This window comes from Callospermophilus lateralis, chromosome 7 (genome assembly GCF_048772815.1).
Source record: "Callospermophilus lateralis isolate mCalLat2 chromosome 7, mCalLat2.hap1, whole genome shotgun sequence".
Taxonomy (NCBI): Eukaryota; Metazoa; Chordata; class Mammalia; order Rodentia; family Sciuridae; genus Callospermophilus; species Callospermophilus lateralis.
The window spans coordinates 1,926,673-1,944,654 of record NC_135311.1 but is presented as its reverse complement, the minus strand read 5'-3'; the positions used below and the strand labels follow the sequence as shown (position 1 = coordinate 1,944,654).

General features: G+C 54.6%; 2 protein-coding genes across 3 annotated transcripts; one reads left to right on the top strand and one right to left on the bottom strand.

Moving 5' to 3' along the window:
• The first annotated feature begins 4,924 nt into the window (after window positions 1-4,924).
• Window positions 4,925-13,554, top strand: Sv2a (synaptic vesicle glycoprotein 2A). The gene is made up of 12 exons (XM_076861745.1): window positions 4,925-5,543; window positions 6,757-6,937; window positions 7,677-7,828; window positions 7,928-8,061; window positions 8,646-8,735; window positions 8,959-9,069; window positions 9,250-9,338; window positions 10,093-10,257; window positions 10,458-10,591; window positions 11,777-11,983; window positions 12,564-12,723; window positions 13,317-13,554. The coding sequence occupies exons 1-12, from the start codon at window positions 4,925-4,927 to the stop codon at window positions 13,498-13,500; spliced, it is 2,226 nt and encodes a 741-aa protein (XP_076717860.1). The 3' UTR covers window positions 13,501-13,554.
• A 3,053-nt stretch (window positions 13,555-16,607) lies between these two features.
• On the bottom strand, window positions 16,608-17,748 carry Bola1 (bolA family member 1). Of its 2 annotated transcripts, none has more exons than XM_076861536.1 (2): window positions 17,669-17,748; window positions 16,608-17,324 (listed from the first exon to the last, which is right to left on the bottom strand). In XM_076861536.1, the coding sequence occupies exon 2, from the start codon at window positions 17,319-17,321 to the stop codon at window positions 16,902-16,904; it is 420 nt and encodes a 139-aa protein (XP_076717651.1). In that variant the 5' UTR covers window positions 17,322-17,324; window positions 17,669-17,748; the 3' UTR covers window positions 16,608-16,901. The 2 variants fall into 2 exon arrangements, with proteins under 2 accessions (XP_076717651.1, XP_076717650.1); XM_076861535.1 differs by having other exon boundaries at window positions 17,562-17,733.
• Window positions 17,749-17,982: the final 234 nt, after the last annotated feature.

The window sequence follows — 17,982 nt, the reverse complement described above, 5'->3', positions numbered from 1 at the left end:
GAATCATACACTCTTAAATGTGAAAAGAATCTGATGCAACATCTAGTCCAAGACACCCCATTTTCCAGACAAAAAATAACGGCATGGAACTTGGTCAAGAGCCAATAAACAGCATGTTAGAAGAAAGAACCCAGTCAGAGCCCTTGGTCAGTGATCCTAAGGCCTTACCTGGAATAGAAACATTGAGGGTGCCCATTTTTAAATCACCAGATATCCTGTTGCCTCTGGAGCGGGAATGGTCATCAGGGATGGACATATCACGTCACCAAGTGGTATATCTTGGTTATGCATACAGAGGCAAAAGAAAGATGAAAGAACCGAACCTAATTCAGTCTTCCCTGCTCTGCAAGCAGAGTGTAGAAGTGTGTGTACATGCATTTATGCATAGGGGTGAGGTGAGGAAAATAAAGCAGAGAAGGGAATCGAGGGGACCCCTTGTTGAGTTATTGGAGCTTAAGTGTAGAAGAGGAAATGTCCATTTGGTTAGCCCTGTAAAAAACCCTCACCTTCTCCAAGTGCTCGCTCAGTTTCTCCTGTGTCCCCCTCTGCTACCACCCACCGAATGGAGGAGGATGATAAGAGGAGGAGTCTGCATTGTAGACAAATAGTCTGGACTGTTTCTGCAGGAAAGACATGGCAGGGTTCCAGAGTCTGCCTCTGGCAGTTCAGGATAGAAACCACACCTTGTTAACTCTACTTTCACTAAAATAGCCAGGTAGAGGTGAAGATTGAACACTCCCGACTGGGGAGAGGGCTGCAGGGAAGGAGTTTGCCTGACAGCGGTGGAGAAGAGCGAGGTACTCTCAAGGCAGCAAGAACCCGTGGGATCCCGGGTTAGCCATCCTGGGGCTGCGGTGCGAAGAAGAGGCTGCCTCCTTCGCCACCTCCTTTCCCACTTGCCATCCGTCTTCCTGACATCGCTGTTTCTGTCTTTCCTTAGTTTCTTTCACCTTTTACAGGGAAGGGACTGGGAAGGGCTGTGTGTCATTTACTGCTGTCCCTGCGACAGCCCCCGGCAGACCTCTCCTCCTCTCCACGTCCTCCGGTCCCCTCCCCATCTCTCCCCCCACAATGGTCTCTCCCGAGTCCGGGGCGGGGGGCGGGGCGGAGGCGGGGCCGGAGCGTGGTGGCGGTGGGGGGTTTGCTGAGGTCTGCAGTGCCGCTTCCCCGCGACCGCAATCGGTCGCCGCTGCCGCCCCAGCCCGGCTGCTGGACCCCCGCCCCACCCGACCCCCGTACCGGGGAACCCAGGCAGGTGAGACCCTCCTCATCCCTCGCCTCCATCCCGCCCCTGGCAGAAGCATCCTTGTCTTGCAGCCATTTTATCCTCCGACGCTTTGCTTCTGGGGGGCGGCCGACCCCCGCTCTAGGGGTGGGGGTGTCGGTGCTGTTTGGGACCTGGACCTGCATCCCGCTGTGCCGCTCCGGAGGTGCACACGTATGGAGCTGTGCTGAGGAGGGGCGTTCTCTCCCTGGCCATCCCCACTACCCTCTCTGCGGAGGTTAACCCAGTGGGGGGTTGTTGGGTGGGAGGGGGCTCCCTCAAACTCCAGTCCACTCCTCACTTGGACGTGCCCCCCCCGCCCCTCCCCCCCGTGAATGATAAATGACCTTGGCTGGGACCAGAGAATGGATGCTGCCTCAGTCTGCTAGCCTGGACTTGGGAGGGTGGGGGGCCGGGAGGAAGGGCAGGTGAAGGATGGAGGGAAGGGGAATGAAGAATGGGACCACCGAGACCGCGAGGACCAGGTGTCGAGGCCCCGTGGAGGGGCTGGAAGGCATTGCTTCTGGCGGTGGGGGTGCCAGTGATGGTGGGCACTTGTCTAGAACCAAGGGTGGGGAGGCCCTGGGAAGAGCCATTCAGTGAATTCTAGGGGCTCATCCCTTAGGGCTGGGGCGGTGGTGGAGGTGGCCAAAAATGCTGGTAGGGGCATTCTCGAAGCCCTTGTGTATGGAAGCGTCTCCTTGTGTCCCTGCCTGTCTGCCTCTCTGTGTGACTGCTCCGGGTGCCTTCTCAGCTGACACCTTCATTTTCCCCCCCTCGGAACTGTGGATGCTCCCATCTTCCTAGCCCTGGATAGGATGTGGGGAGGGAGGCACAGCCGTGTTGGTCCTGGAGTGGGGGCTGAGACCCAATCACCTAGCTGTCAGAGGGAAGGGTGTTCTGGTATCTGCCACTTCCACTCCTACCCCCACCCCCAGATGTTTTGATAAGTGGCTGCTTCTTAATGACCTTGTCACCTGAAGTAGGGTGGGCTGGAGATCTGGGTGGCCCCCAAAGCCAGGGGGACTGATGAGGGGTGCCAGTTGTCCTGAAGGGAAGCAGTTGCTCAGGAGATCTCCCATCTGCCCTTTACACCCACTGCAGAAATCTGGGCACGTTTTTTGGTCAGGTGAAGCCAGCCAGCCTTAAAGGGACCCATAAACATGAATCTTGTCTTCTTTAACCTCCAACCTTTGCAAGTGTTGTCTCTTCTACAGGCTTAGCCACTCTGTGCTGCTTTGGGGGCTAAAAATAGCATCACTTCCTCACCAGCTCAAAGAATTTGTCTTCTTCCTCTCCCTCCTGGGTTTGTTGGCCCCAGGGGAGCTGGCTGGTGAGCCCTCCCTACCCCACAGGCACCTCTCAGGGGTAAACAGTGTCAACAAACACAGGGTACGCTCCTGGTGGATCCATCTGCTCCCCTCAGGGTTGGGGGCAGAGCCTGGTTGGGAGAGAAAGGAAGGGGATGCAAACTGCCAGGCACTGAGGGGATTCCACAGTTCCCTTTCTTTCATGGAGGATGGTTGGGCCCTGAACCACCAAGAAAAGAAGGTGACATAGGGGTCACTGCTTCTGGTCACTGTGGTCCACTGCTTACATCTGTCCTGAGGGGGTAAGGCTGTGATTGCCAGTGCTTCTTTCTGAGTCATATAGCATTACTTACCCTCTTGTACTGGGACTAGATTGTGAGTGTGTGTGTGTGTCACATTTAAAGAAGGCCCTGGATGGGTGGGAGCAGAAGAAGGAGCAGAGTATTTTAAAGATCTGAATCTGGGCCTGCTTCTCCTGTTTCCTGGGACAGAAAGGGGTTCTCCCATGCCGCCCTTTGGAAGATGTCTTTTTTTTTGGTGGGGGGAGGCCCAAGGCCCCCTTCAGTCTCCACCAGCCACCTACGCAATGCGGTATTGGTGGAGTTTTTTTTCCTTGACTCTTGGTGGAGAAGCAGAAAGGATTAGGGGGATTAGGAAGGGAGGCTCTGGAAGAATGAGGTACAACTACAGGCCGCCGACCTCAACGTTAGCAATGTAGGAGTTTGATCAGTCATTTCCTTTCCCACCAATGAAAGGGGTCCCATGTAGGACATTCTGAAGGAAGGTGGCAGCAGCAGTCATCACTTTTCCTAGCTTTTGATCTTGCCTCTTGCCTCCTCAGTTCCAAGTCTCCCATGTTTGGATCTTCCCATGTTTGTCTGAAGGGAGATTCCAGCCCCAGATGCTGGAATTAAACCAAGTCAGAGGGTTCCTGGGAGGATACTGGGCAATAGTATCTAAGTGTGACCCCCTGCTTGTCCCTTGCTGCCTCCTGCTTCTTTGACACTTACCAATACAATAAGGAGGAAGGAAGAATAACATTAATACCTACTATGAGATTAAATTCTTATACTGTCACTGAGAAATAGAGATTCTCCCAATTTTATTATCAATTTCAGTATAAGGACACTGAGGCTTAGAGAGGTTAAGTAACCTGCTTAAGAACAGTCACCAAGTGGCAGTGTTTGGGATTTCTAACTGTCATGCACTTTGTGCTGAACTAGCATTCCCCTTGATCATGTCCCTTTCTGCTGATCACCCTAAAGAGTATCCAGACGTGACTTTTGTTTTGGGACCTTGTAAGGGAGTACAGGGCATCACACTATGTTACTGTCACCACAACTATAGTACAAGCTAGTATTTATTCATTACTTTTTATGTGCCTGGTACCATGACAAGGAACTTACATGCATTATGTCATTTAATCCTTACTTTCCCATTTTTAGGTAAGCGGAAACTGAGGCTTGGATATTTGAAACATGGCTGACTCACTTAGCTAGTAAACACTGAAGCAGAAAGTCAAACCCATGTTCATCTGACTCTGGAAGCTGAGCTTTTACCCGCTAAGCAATGTTGGGAGAACCCTCTCCTCAGGAGGCCTGTGAACATGGGGCCTGAGGGAAGAGCTGTGCCCACCTTCAGATGCCATCAGGGCACTGAAGGCAACAGGTTGGAGCCTGGGTCTCCCTACCGTCCTCCTCAAGCTCCGCCCTCAGCAGGAGCCCCAGACCAGGCTAGAGAAGGGAATTCTGGTTTATCTTTGCAGATTGGGGATGAAATAAGGGCTCTGAACTTAACGTGAGGCCGGTGGAGAAGGGCTCAGGGTAGGTGACTGGAGCAGATCCCATGGGCCTGCCCTCCAGGCTCAAAGATCACAGCCATCTCCTCCCGGGTACTGAGCGGTGGCTTCAAGGAAGGAGAAGGTCTCTGCTCCACAGGGTCCAGATGGGGTTCTGGGTTGAGAGGGGCTCTGTATTGGCCCTCTGTACCACCCTGGGACTCACCACCTCCTTTTTATCTCTTCCTTTGTCTAGGTCTCCAGAGCTTCCTGGAGGAGAAGCAGTTACCTGGCCGTCCAGCTCCGCCCCACCAGGCTGGCCCCTCCTGCACCCTACCCCCTTCCCCACTCACCTGCCTGAACTGAGTGCAGATCAGGGTCTCCCTTTTCCCTCCTAGACACTCCCGGGCCAGGCCCTATTTTCTTTTATTTCAAGCCCAAAGATACAGGACCCTACGTGCTCTAAGTAACGGGCAGGGGAGGGGGGGTCTTCTGGACTCACAAATCCTTGAGCAAGATTCTGAAAAAGCAGCAGAGTGAGGCAGACCCGGTGCAGCACCCCAAAGCCCCGTCATGGAAGAAGGCTTCCGAGACCGGGCAGCTTTCATCCGAGGGGCCAAAGACATCGCCAAGGAGGTCAAGAAGCATGCGGCCAAAAAGGTGGTGAAGGGCCTGGACAGGGTCCAGGATGAATACTCCCGAAGGTCCTATTCCCGCTTCGAGGAGGAGGAGGACGACGACGACTACCCTGCCCCTGCCGACGGCTATTACCGTGGAGAAGGGGCCCAGGACGAGGAGGAGGGCGGTGCCTCTAGCGACGCCACCGAAGGCCACGACGAGGAGGATGAGATCTACGAAGGCGAATATCAGGGCATCCCCCGGGCAGAGTCGGGGGGCAAAGGAGAGAGGATGGCAGATGGGGCACCCCTGGCCGGAGTGAGAGGGGGCTTGAGCGATGGGGAGGGCCCTCCTGGCCGGGGGGAGGCACAGCGGCGGAAAGAACGAGAAGAACTGTCCCAGCAATACGAAGCCATCCTACGGGAGTGTGGCCATGGCCGCTTCCAGTGGACACTCTATTTTGTGCTTGGTCTGGCACTGATGGCTGATGGCGTCGAGGTCTTTGTGGTGGGCTTTGTGCTGCCCAGTGCTGAGAAGGACATGTGCCTGTCTGACTCCAACAAGGGCATGCTGGGTAAGGCACAGCGGGACAGGAACCCTCTCCCGCCCATCTCTGTCTGGGAATGCTCCCTCCTTCCCACTGGATCCCTAGAAGTCCTGCTTCCAAGGAGTACTCCGAGGGCCCGGGAGCCTCCACACACCGTCCCTCACACACACCCTCTTGTTGGGGTTGGGACAGTAAAGTCGTGTGTGACAGAGGGGCTTGGGAAGGCAGCCGGGAGAGGGCTTGGGCCCATGGGTGGCGATGGTAGGATGGCCGCTGCTTCACCTTTTCTTCTCATCCTTTCCTCCTGTTATCCTGCTCTCATCCCCTGACTGGGGAACCAGAAGCAGTATTCAAACTCCCTGGTCCAAGTGCGGAGGGTCAGTTTGGGGTGGTGGGGTAGGGACTCCCGCATCTCTCACTCAGACTTGGGAGTGTCCAGGGCCGTGAGTAGTCTCTGATGGCCTTTCCTGATGGGCACCTTGAAGAGGGAAACCCCTTAGACTGACCAAGAAAGGATCTAGGTCTTGCTGTGCCTTGGACAGGTCTCTTCTCCCTGGGGTTTGGTTTGGGTATGGTTAAAGTGCAAAGTTTGGAATATTTGATTTTTAAGATCAATAATGACTGATTTTATGAAGGAAGCAATAATCTGGGGAGTTTTAGGACCAGAAGTATTGAGACTAGAAGGAATAAAGAATGGGTTTTGTGTGTAGGATTTCCTGGGAAGATTAAAGGGATCAAAGTCCCATTCCCAAGAAACAAGAGAGACCTTCTGATGTTTCAAGGGCATCAAAGCAGGGAGGGTAGGAAGAACACCCCCCCACACACACACCTGGGGGATCTGGGGATATAGGCAGATTCATTCTTTCATCTAGTTGAGCCAGGATGTGTGTGTGTGTGTGTGTGTGTGTGTGAGAGAGAGAGAGAGAGAGAGAGAGAGAGAGACAGAGACAGAGACAGACAGACAGACAGACGGAAATGAGAGAGAAGAAGAGTAGAGCTCGGGGTTTCCGCCTGTTGCATTCCTGCCTTTGAACCACTGGTCTGCGGAGATGACCTTCCCTCTTGGCTCACACAATCCATCTTCTCTCGCACGCTCTGGTCTCTGGGTCGACTTAGCTTCTAGAAGTTCTTCAGGTCCTGGGTGTGTCCTGCTGCAGTTTCAGTCCCCTAGTGCTCAGGGAAGGGTGGAATCGAGGTGTGTCTGCTCACTCCCCTTCTGTGGTTTTCCTCCCGGCCCCAGGCCTCATCGTCTACCTGGGCATGATGGTGGGCGCCTTCTTCTGGGGAGGTCTGGCTGACCGGCTGGGTCGGAGACAGTGTCTGCTCATCTCCCTCTCGGTCAACAGTGTCTTCGCCTTCTTCTCCTCCTTCGTCCAGGGTTATGGCACTTTCCTCTTCTGCCGTCTCCTCTCTGGGGTTGGGTGAGTGTCCGCATCCTGAGGACAGGACTCTGCTGTGGTCACTGTTAATCTTGAGGCCTGGCAGTGGCAGGCCCATCAGCCAGGTCTTAGGTGTGTGTGGATGGAATGAGTTCCTCTCCGCCCTGATTGTCTTCAGCTGGCCCCCCTGTGTGCTGCCGTCCAGCGTGCTGACCCCGAGTCTGGTCCACTCCGGGGCCCTCCGTCCCACTCCTAGTTCTCCTTCTGGGCCTCAGTCTCAACCCTGTGTCCTCGTGACCCTAGAGTTATTACAGACCTCCTGCATCTGGCCACAGACCTGCGGTCATCGGCATCTCTAAGCGTCTGACGCCTGTCCTAGCCCTACTGCACTTCCCCAGCCACCAGGAGACCCCACGGCCTTGTCTTCAGGCCCCTTTGGGCTTGGTCCCCCAACACCTGCCCCCAGACTCCTCTTGGTCCATTTTTCCCTCTGGAGACTCCCCTTGTCTGCAGTTGTCTTCCCTCCCTCCCAGCTCGGGAGTCACCATCAAGAGTCAAAGTTTGTTCCTTCCCTTACTCTGAGGCCTACCTGTCTGTTTCCCACTGTCCCAACAATGTGTGCTTGGTGGCTGGTGGTGACAGGGTATTGTGGGGCATTATGTGTGAGATGGAATCGCTGAAAAAATGCCTAGAGTGAAAGGAGTTTGGGGCTCCAGAGCACGTGGCCGGGAATAGGGAATATGGCCATTTTTTGATGCTAAATTCTCAAAATGCTGTCCAGGATTGGGGGGTCCATCCCCATTGTCTTCTCCTATTTTTCGGAGTTCCTGGCCCAGGAGAAACGTGGGGAGCACTTGAGCTGGCTCTGCATGTTTTGGATGATTGGCGGAGTGTACGCGGCTGCCATGGCCTGGGCCATCATTCCCCACTACGGTAGGAGCCCTAGAGGCAGCCCTGGACTCCCCTGTGGTGGGAGGCCCCCCTCCCCGGCCTCTGACCTCCCTGCTGATGCCATGACCCCGTCTCTGCCAGGATGGAGTTTTCAGATGGGCTCTGCTTACCAGTTTCACAGCTGGAGGGTCTTCGTGCTCGTCTGCGCCTTCCCGTCTGTGTTTGCCATTGGGGCTCTGACCACGCAGCCCGAGAGCCCCCGCTTCTTCCTGGAGGTGAACGGGGCTGTGCTGGGTGAGGGGTGGGGCGGGGGGCAACAAGGGCCCCCGGTTTAAACTCTCACGTGGGATTTCTGTGCTCCGTGTGACTGTTTTCCTTCCTCAAGGATCCGCACTCTGGGGACGTATCTTGCTTCCTTTGCCTTGGCATGTCTCTCCAGAGGGATTCTGTGGGTGGAGAAACAGGGAATCCGTCCAACCATGTGTGGCTTCAGATTTTGCAGTCAGGAGCTCTGGCCCTGGCCCTGGCTTTATAGCGCACGTTCCTACCCTTCTTCCCCCTCGGACAACACCTGGGTCCCGCAGGGTCAGGTGCTGCCTTTTCTAACTACACACTTGCTCATTATCTCCCTTGTCTCTTTCCATGTTCCAGGGAGTCCCTAGGACCTGTGCTTGCATTTGTCCCCTACACTCTTGCCCAAGGCTGATTGTGTCTTGCTGGCTCCAGCTTGGGGTGATGCATGCCCATGGGCCGGAATTTAAGTTCTGTTTGGGGGTGGCCGTCTTTAGATTGGGGCAGGGATCTGCAGCCCTGAGTCAGGGGGCTGACCTGGACGCTGGGCTCATGTTTACGGCTCTAGAACGGGAAGCATGACGAAGCCTGGATGGTGCTGAAGCAGGTCCATGACACCAACATGCGGGCCAAGGGGCACCCGGAGCGGGTCTTCTCAGTAAGCCCCCCCAGCAGTCCCCCAAGCCCTCGCAGCCTCCGCCCCTGCTTGGCCCCTTTCTGTCCACTTTCCTAGACCTCTCCAACCACGTTCTACCTTGGTGACATTCTCGGGTGTCATAGCCACTTTCTGTCTCCCATTTTACTACCGCAGGGAAACTGAGGCACTTGGACAGGTTTGGGAAATAGAGTGTCCGACTGTTTGTCCCTTCTTTTGACTCCAGGTGACCCACATTAAGACGATTCATCAGGAGGATGAATTGATTGAGATTCAGTCGGACACAGGGACCTGGTACCAGCGCTGGGGGGTCCGGGCCCTGAGCCTGGGGGGGCAGGTAATTGGGGATGGGATGGTGGAGAGGGACAGGGAGGGAGGGAGTGGAGAGGAAGGCGGGGCTTGAGCCTGTGTGAGAGGGTGAACATGAACTGGAGCGAGGTGGTAGGGCGGAACAACGGGGTCTGTATATGCTGGAAGTTAGTGCAGCCACCTTCTGCTCTTGCTCTGTCCCTGGTAGGTTTGGGGGAATTTTCTCTCTTGTTTCGGCCCAGAATACCGACGTATTACTCTGATGATGATGGGTGTATGGTTCACCATGTCATTCAGGTAAGGAGTGAGTGGGCATGTGCCATGTGTGGTTGTCGTGGTGCATGGACTGGGAGAGAGGTGGGGAAATGGAAATGCAGGGGACAAATAACGAGGGAAGGTGTTGTTCCCATCCCCCGACGCGCCATCCGATTTCTCTACTTCATTCATTCATTCAACAAACATATTGTAGGATGAGCAGAATTAAGTTCCTGTTTCGTGCAGGTGCTGTGCTGGACTGAAGTAGATGTGCCCAGTCCTCATGGAGTTGACATTCTGTCAGAGCTAGACAGAGCAGTGTGATGGTGGCATTGTGGGAACACTTGGGACATCAGAGTAGGAATCTAAATCCTAAAGAAGGGATGGGAGGGGGGCTGGTGTTGTGGCTCAGCGGTAGAGCACTCGCCTAGCACGTGTGAGGCCCTGGGTTCAATCCTCAGCACCACATAAAATAGATAAATAAAATAAAGGTATTGTGTCCATCTACGACTAATATATATATATATATATAAAGAATGGATGGGAGTTAGGCTGAGGGTGGGGATTGGGAGAGTGTTTTGGCCGAGGGAAGAGCAAACACTTGAGGTGGGTAAGAAGTCCCGTGGGTTGCACACAAGACCACAGAGCCCCAGAAGCACGTGATTGGGAGGGGAGGGATGTGAGTCGGGGCTGGGGTGAACACGGTCCTGATAAAGGCCAGCTCTGTTTCTCCCTCAGTCGGCACGGCCTGGCTCTGACGTCTAATCTGTCCTGATCCCTACCCTTGGTTCTTCAGCTACTACGGTCTGACCGTCTGGTTTCCTGACATGATCCGACATCTTCAGGCTGTGGACTACGCGGCCCGCACCAAAGTGTTCCCTGGGGAGCGTGTAGAGCATGTGACTTTTAACTTCACGCTGGAGAATCAGATCCACCGAGGGGGGCAGTACTTCAATGACAAGTATGTGGGGACCTTAGACTTCCCTCCTCCCCTGTCCCTTCTACCCCTTGTCTCTGATGAATCTGGGAGTTCAAGACAGGGTGGTCTGGGGCAAATACCTAGTTCTCTTTAGTGGGGGCTGCCCATTACCTCACTAAGGAAGTCTTGGAGGAAGAGCCGAGGATGGGGTGAGGGAATGTCTCACTGTCCTGGTCTTGCAGGTTCATCGGGCTGCGTCTGAAGTCGGTGTCCTTTGAGGATTCACTCTTTGAAGAGTGTTACTTTGAGGATGTCACATCCAGCAACACGTTCTTCCGAAACTGCACATTCATCAGCACCGTGTTCTACAACACTGGTAAGGTGGAGAGCTGGTGGGTGGCCACCTGGACACAGGACAGTGAACCTTACTCACTAGTGTTCAACCGGAAGCCCTCAGGAGCCCGGGGGGGAAGCTGGCATGGGAGCTTCGTGGCTACCACCAATAATCTGGAAAATCCAAAGAGTATTGGACATTTTTCTGTGATAGAATATCTGACAAAGATATCAAGTTCCTTTGCTTTTGGCTGGAATTATAATAATCCAGTGTATTAAATATATATTTTTCAGTACTGGTGTCCTTTACCACATAACCAGTCCTTTTTATTTTTTTCTTTTGAGACAGGCTCTCAGTAAGTTGCTGAGGGTCTTGCTAAATTGCTGAGGCTGGCTTTGAATTTTCAATCCTCCTACCTCAGCCACCTGAGTTGCTGAGATTACAGGCATGTGCCACAATGCCCACCAGTGTATATAAATTAACCACTGAACCTCATCCCCAACCCCTTTTAATATTTCATTTAGAGACGGGGTCTGGCTAAGTTGTTGAGGCTTTAAATTGGTGGTCTTCCTACCTCAGTCTCCTGAGCCTCTGGGATTACAGACGTGTGCCACCGCACCTGGCTACTTTTGAAGAAGGCAAAAATAGTTCAAAACAGGATCCCCGGAAAAAAGCCAAGCAATAAAAAAGGATGTTTGATAGGGAAAAATATTGGGAATCATTATATTCATGTACTTCTTTAACAGCGATTCTCAAACTGTATGCACATGAAGTGCCGTCCTTGTGAGCTAGATTGAGGTATCACACCTTCTACACGGAGCATTGGGTGGACTTTTCCCACCTTGCAGAAAGAAAATAGTAGATAGGATTTTTGGTTCTTCAGCTACTACGGTCTGACCGTCTGTTTTTTTCCCTAGAAAAAGATTTGTAGACCTAGGTAGTGTGATCGCTCCTAGTCGGCTCAGGGGAACACAAAGAACAAACAAGAATCAGGGTAGTAATGGGAACCTTGGAAACAGTCACTGTTTGGTTATGGTCATTATCTTTCATACCAATTCCTAGTTCCCAGGGTGATGTCATTCACTGTTTTGCTATGAGTGTCTGGACAAATTTTGAGAGCCCCCTCCTGCGAAACCCCACAAAACCACGGAGCTCTGTGCCAGGAGCAGCAGCAGCCTCTGTCTCCCATGGCGTGACCGCCTGCCTTGTCTTGGCCTTCCTCTGCAGACCTGTTTGAGTACAAGTTTGTGAACAGCCGTCTGGTAAACAGCACATTCCTGCACAACAAGGAGGGCTGCCCACTGGACGTGTCAGGGACAGGAGAAGGTGCCTACATGGTGTACTTTGTCAGCTTCCTTGGGACCCTGGCAGTGCTTCCTGGAAACATCGTGTCTGCCCTGCTCATGGACAAGATTGGCAGGCTCAGGATGCTCGGTAAGGGCAGAGGCGCGTGGTGGCGGTCTAGGTCAGAGCGTGTTGGGGAGTCAGGGGCTGGGGGAGTGTCGTCAGCCTCTCCTCCGGTTCTCTGGAGAGACTGGCCAGAGGACTTCTCTCTCACATTTGCGCTCCAGGGGCTGCTGCAGGAATGGGACGGGCCTGACCCAGAAGCTTCTCGGGGATACAGGAGGCAGGCAGAGTACCAAGGACAGATAGGGCACAGGCTGTGAGGTTAGGAGTAGGAGTCTCAGCTGCACTGCCACCTAGGCAGGTGGCCTCGTGGAGCCTGGCTGTCGTGTGCAACAGGGGAGTGACACCCGGACCTGCCTCCTGGTGTTGATGTATTAGACTGATGCATGTCAACCAGCGTCAGGCAGCTTGGCCCACAGTCGGCACTGAACCATGAGGGCTAGTGATGCTGTTGATAAACAGATAATGACAGGGACGCTGGGGACAGGTGAGAAGCCCTCCCTTTGGCTGCCTTGGGAAGAGTCTCTTCTGGGCGGCCTCAGAGCTGTCGATGGCACCGACCGATGGCATTGCAGCCAGGCTCATTCGCTTTCTCTCCTGGTTCCAGCTGGCTCCAGTGTGATGTCCTGTATCTCCTGCTTCTTCCTGTCTTTTGGGAACAGTGAGTCGGCCATGATTGCTCTGCTCTGCCTTTTTGGGGGGGTCAGCATTGCATCCTGGAACGCGCTGGACGTGTTGACCGTTGAACTCTACCCTTCGGACAAGAGGTAGCTGGAGTGTGGTGGGGGCAGGGCAGTAGGCTTAGGGCCCAGAGAGCAGGTGAGAAGTGGTGGGAAGAAGAGGACAGACTAGGAAAAACACCTTGAGGGGTGGGAGGATACACGTTCCCCGTTGAATTACTCTTCTAAGGGCTGGTAGCTTTTGGCTGGGCATGGTGGCGCATGCCTGTAATCTCAGTGACTCGGGAGGCTGAGGCAGGAGGATCACAAGTTTGAGGCCAACCTCAGTAACTAAGCAAGGCCCTAAGCAATTTAGTGAGACCCTGCCTCAAAATAAAAAATCAAAAAGGACTGGGAACGTGGCTCAGTGGTAAAGTACTTCTGGGTTTAACCCCCAGTACCAAAAAACAAACAACCTACCCAGCTGGTAGCTTTTGTATCTGCTCCTGGTGGTCTTGAATATTAACCTCGTTTTTTTGATCTCTTTCCCTCCTTGTCCCCTCCCTCTCCTGCCTCACCATCCTTCCTTCTCCCTCTTGCGCACTGCCTGCCATCTTCCTCCACTTCATCTCTCTGCCCGCCCGCTCTTCCCTGCCTCACTGCTGGGCCCTGCCCTCCGTGGCACTGGGGCTCCTGGGCAGGACCACGGCCTTTGGCTTCCTGAATGCCCTGTGCAAGCTGGCCGCCGTGCTGGGGATCAGCATCTTCACCTCCTTTGTGGGGATCACCAAGGCTGCCCCCATCCTCTTCGCCTCGGCCGCCCTCGCCCTCGGCAGCTCTCTGGCCCTGAAGCTGCCCGAGACCCGGGGGCAGGTACTGCAGTGAGGCGCCTCTGGGGCTTTGGGGGTGGCAGGCACACTGTGAGACCAACAACTCCCTTCTTCCTCCTCCCTGACCTGCCATCCTGGACCCCGGAACCTTGCTCCCAGTTCCCTGTGTGTCTTAGCTGTGTGTGCGCGCGTGTGCATGTGTGTGATCCCCGAGGGCAGGGACTGCAGGGAAGGCTCTTCGCCCAGTTTGGGGGTGAAGCACTACTCCTCACCTACCACCCTTGACTTTGCACAAGAGAAGGCTGAGCCCCTCTCCTCTCCCCAGTGTGAGTGAGGGGCCCCTGCTGCCCTCCCCTCCCCTCGTCCCCCCAGCCTAGGCCCTTGTGAAATCACGGGCATGCAGTTATGTCGGGGGCTGAGGCTTGGGTGTAGATCATGGACCAAAAGAACTTGGGGTCCGAGGGCCGAGTGTGCCCTCTCACTCCTCCCAATGGATGCTGGGGAGAAGCAATAAACTCAGCCCTCTGGCCCCCACTTTTCCCTCAATTTGGGCTGTAAACCTGAAGCCTGAATTTTATGGAAATTACTTTCTGATTCTTATTTATTTATATATTAAGTTCTGAGGCAGCTTAGACTGTGTGTGAATATGTGTGTACACTTATGTGTGTGTGTGTATGTGCCAAGGGGTGGGGTGTCACTCTCCTGTCCTAAAATATAAGCTAAGGGTAATTTCCACGACACACACACAACCCTGCCTCCCGCAGGGCTCCCCTCATCTTGTCTCTGTTGGGCCCGGGAGGAACCTGGGCCGTGGGGATGAGTCTGCATTCTAGGGGGCCTGAGGGCACCTGGGGAGGCGGTCGCTGCCGTCCCCTCAAGCCTGGCCTCTCCTGGAGTAGGAGGAGCACAGTGCCCTCCCCTCCATCCCCAGCGGGTCCCCTCACTGGCAGGGGGGCCGCCAGGAAAGGAAGACAGGCCTGTGGTCCAGCAGACCCAAAAGCACAGGGCGCTGGGGCCGGGCAGGAAGCGGGGCCCTCTTGGCATCTTCTCTAGAAGTGGGGGAGGCTCAGCAGCAAGTGAGGGGCCCTCATGCGGGGACCAGAAGCCTCAGTTTCCCCTTCCCACCCTCCACACAATAGCCTCTGTAGGTCAGGCTGCCCTGTCCACCCTGATACGTGCGGCTGCTTTCTTTGGTGCCCTCCCCCCACCCTACCGTAGCTGTGATGTGTCGTAGTTTTTAGCTGTTTGTAAAATGTTTAAAAAAAGTTAAAAGGAAAAAGTGAAAATAACAACAAGAAAATCCCAATTCACCCTCCTCATGCTGCGTCTGGTGCCCTCACCCTACGGTCACTCTCCTATTTTGTGACACCGACCAGGTGGTGACTGTTTAACTCTTTGGTGTCTGTGCTCAAAGGATCGCCTTCTCCTCCAGTGCCCAGTGTACGAGTGTGTGCCCTCTTCCCTCCCCCTCACTTGCTGGACGTAGCCCCCTCCCATACCCTCCAGGAGACCCATCCATCTTCCTCGCTCTCCTGGGGAACCCTAAACCCATCTCTGTTGATGTGAAAAATGAACAATACTGGTGAAAAATAAAAGGAAATAAATCCTCAAAATCCAAAATGGCTGTGTTGACTTCTTTGCCTCTGCCTACATCTAAGTCCATTCTGAGAGTCCTGGAAGGGTAAATGGTGGTGGAAGAACACGTCCCCCTCCAATCCGGAGGCCAGAATAACAAGATGTATCATACTCCCCATCTCGACCTTTCCACCTTGGAGAGCCCTGTCAACTCTCCTGGGTTTGAAAACAAGGAATGATTCCTCCAAATCTTCTGGTGTGCCTTTGAAAACATTCCAGACTCTCTTCTTGACTTGTGGGATCACCCCCCCCCCCTTTTTTTTTTTTGGTGGCAGGGAAGGCCTCAAATTTACATTTGGAACAAGATTCCTTAGGAATTCTTCCCTATGAAGAAATCTGAAATGCACTACTTGCAACTGATCTCAAACTCCCCTCTCACTCTAGTCCACTGCCTTTCTAATCAAACCATTTTCTGATTTTATAGTATCTCTCAGGTCAACGACTCCATTTTCCATCCCCACAGATCTCTCCAAGTCAAGCTCCCACCTCCACTCCTGATCCATCTCTGCCTCCAGTTTCCCATGCCAACCCCCACAGATGTCACTGCTAGATCAGTCGTGTTTCCAAATGCTCTTTGGTATGCCCATACTCAAAATTCTTCAATGACTTCCTACTGCCCAACCAGATGCAGTCTAAAACTTTTTTAAAAAAATTTTTAATATTTATTTTTTAGTTATCGGCGAACACAGTATTTTTAAAATTATTATTTCTTAAGGTGGTGCTGAGGATCAAACCCAGTGTCTCACGCATGCTAGGCAAGTGCTCTGCCACAACCCCAGTCCCAGCCTAAAAATTCTTTAGCCAGAAATTATCAAGATACATGTTAACCACACTTTTTCTCTAATAATTTACACACTGAGATTATAAGGAAGTTGCTTATGTAGATATTATTTGAGCTCCCCTCAGAAATATGATGTAATATTGGTAAGGCTCATATACAAAAGGGCTACATAAAGGTTTCTGTCTTCTGTAATTATTCTCTAGTTGCCCCCACCCCCCACTTTAGTGGTTTTTTAAGTTTTTTTTTTTTTTTCTTATAAGCACAAACACTTTTTGGAAACTGACAGGCTGTTAAAAAGCCAAACGTTACACCAATATGAAATTCAAATGTGTTCCTGCCCATAACCGCTGCCTTGACTAATAACTGCTCAGTCCAACCTCCACCGCTTTGCTGAAGTTCTTTCCCCTGCTTGAAACACCTTTCCTCTCTTTTCTGGTTTAATTCCACCAGGAATCCCTTTTTGACTTCCCTAGTCTACAAATATATTTTTCTCAAGAACAACTACAACAGCCAGGTGCAAGCAGCACAGGCCTGTAATCCCAGCGACTCTGGAAGGGGAGGCTGAGGCAGAGGACCACAAGTTCAAAGCCAGCCTTGGCCACTTTGCAACATCCTGTCTCAAAACTTAAAAAAAGGACTGGGGATGTGGCTCAGTGACCTTGGATTCAATCGCCAGTAACAAACAATACAAAACACCCAACTGTGGCACCAATTCAATAGCCACTAAGAACACAGCAATGCAGTCATATGGTAATTGCTCTTTTAATGCACAGGGCAGTTTCCACCCCTTAGGACTGGTGTAGTTCCTTGGCAAGTCAACACTAATGGCAACAGCTAGGCAGTCCTTCCTTAGTACACCGGGAGCGCGTGGCGGGTGGCCGTCCTTCCTGGGCTAACTGGTGTGACCTCGGCTTCTCTTTATGGGAAATGCGAGTATGCCAACGGGATGGGACACCCCTAAAGACCACGGCAAGGCGGTCGTGGTTCACTAGCTGACCCCCATCCGCCCATTCGGATGCCGTCCTCCCCCTTAGCTGGTGTCAGGGAGTGTTCTTGCTCTTCTTGCTCCCACCCAGGCAGGGGGGGCTTGTGTCCAGCTGCGGGTTCTCCCGCCACTGGGCGGGGGTCCGGGCCTGGATGGCCAGAGCGTGGACCGGCCCGGCCAGCTCCTCCGACAGCGCCGCGTGGACCAGCCGGAACCGCTGCAGGGCGCTCAGTCCCTCGAAGCGCGAGCTCACCACGGCCACGCGGAAGTGCGTCTCGCTGCCCGGCGGGACGGCGTGGCCGCCGCTCTCGTTGCGCAGCTCTAGCACCTCGGGGCTCAGGGCCTGCTCCAACTTCGCACGAATCGCTGCCTCGACCGGACCGACGGCCCCGGGTCCCGCGCTGCCGCGGGACAAGCCGACGCGGGTGGCCATGGAGACCAGGCGCTGGAACCGGTGTCCACTCGGTATCGGCATCCGCTAGGACGGAAACGCAGACGCGAGAAGTGAGGGCAGGGCCGCCGCCGGGGCGAGTCTCCGGCCAGCTTCCGGCCTCCAAGACCCACGGCCCTCCCCACGACAGCCGCCCCGGGCTCCCGCAGGGGGCGCGCCGGGACCCCAGACTCGGCGGCCCCCGCGCCGCCCCCAGCTGTGTGACGCGTGCAGCTGGCCGCTAGATACCGGCAGCGGAGGCTCGAGGGCGCGCTCGTCACTTACGGGGACGGGGAAGGAGCCTAGAGGCTGCAGAGGTGGCCACCCGCACCCCGGGCTTTGGTGGAGCTGGTGGCCCGGGCACCCGCGGCGCCCCAGGGGGGCCTCGCTACCTGCAGCCGAGCCTCTGCGGCGACGTCGGACCGCGTCCTCGCCGCGCGCTGCGGGCCGGCGGGCGTCACGTGGTGCCCGGGGGCTCCTGGGACCTGTAGTTCCGCGTCTCCCTGCGGCCGGGCGGGGCTGCTCCTCTGGGCCTCCTCTGGGCCTCCCCGCTCCGCCTCCGGCTCCCACTCCCTGCGGGAGGCGCGGGGCGGGGCCGTGGCCCGGGGGCAGCGCTGGCCGGTCGCCCCGCGGCGCGCGGTGGAGCCCCAGCTAAGGCGGCGGGAAGCTCGCGCGCTTTTCCTTTGGGGGGGCCGGGGTACCGGGG

Bases quoted from the DNA above. Each gene is read 5' to 3' on its own strand.
- Sv2a (XM_076861745.1), top strand. From the start codon at position 4,925: ATGGAAGAAGGCTTCCGAGACCGGGCAGCTTTCATCCGAGGGGCCAAA. The intron at 7,829-7,927 runs GTAGGAGCCCTA...CGTCTCTGCCAG, and splicing joins GGCCATCATTCCCCACTACG to GATGGAGTTTTCAGATGGGC. The intron at 8,736-8,958 runs GTAAGCCCCCCC...TTTTGACTCCAG, and splicing joins ACCCGGAGCGGGTCTTCTCA to GTGACCCACATTAAGACGAT.
- Bola1 (XM_076861536.1), bottom strand. From the start codon at position 17,321: ATGCCGATACCGAGTGGACACCGGTTCCAGCGCCTGGTCTCCATGGCC.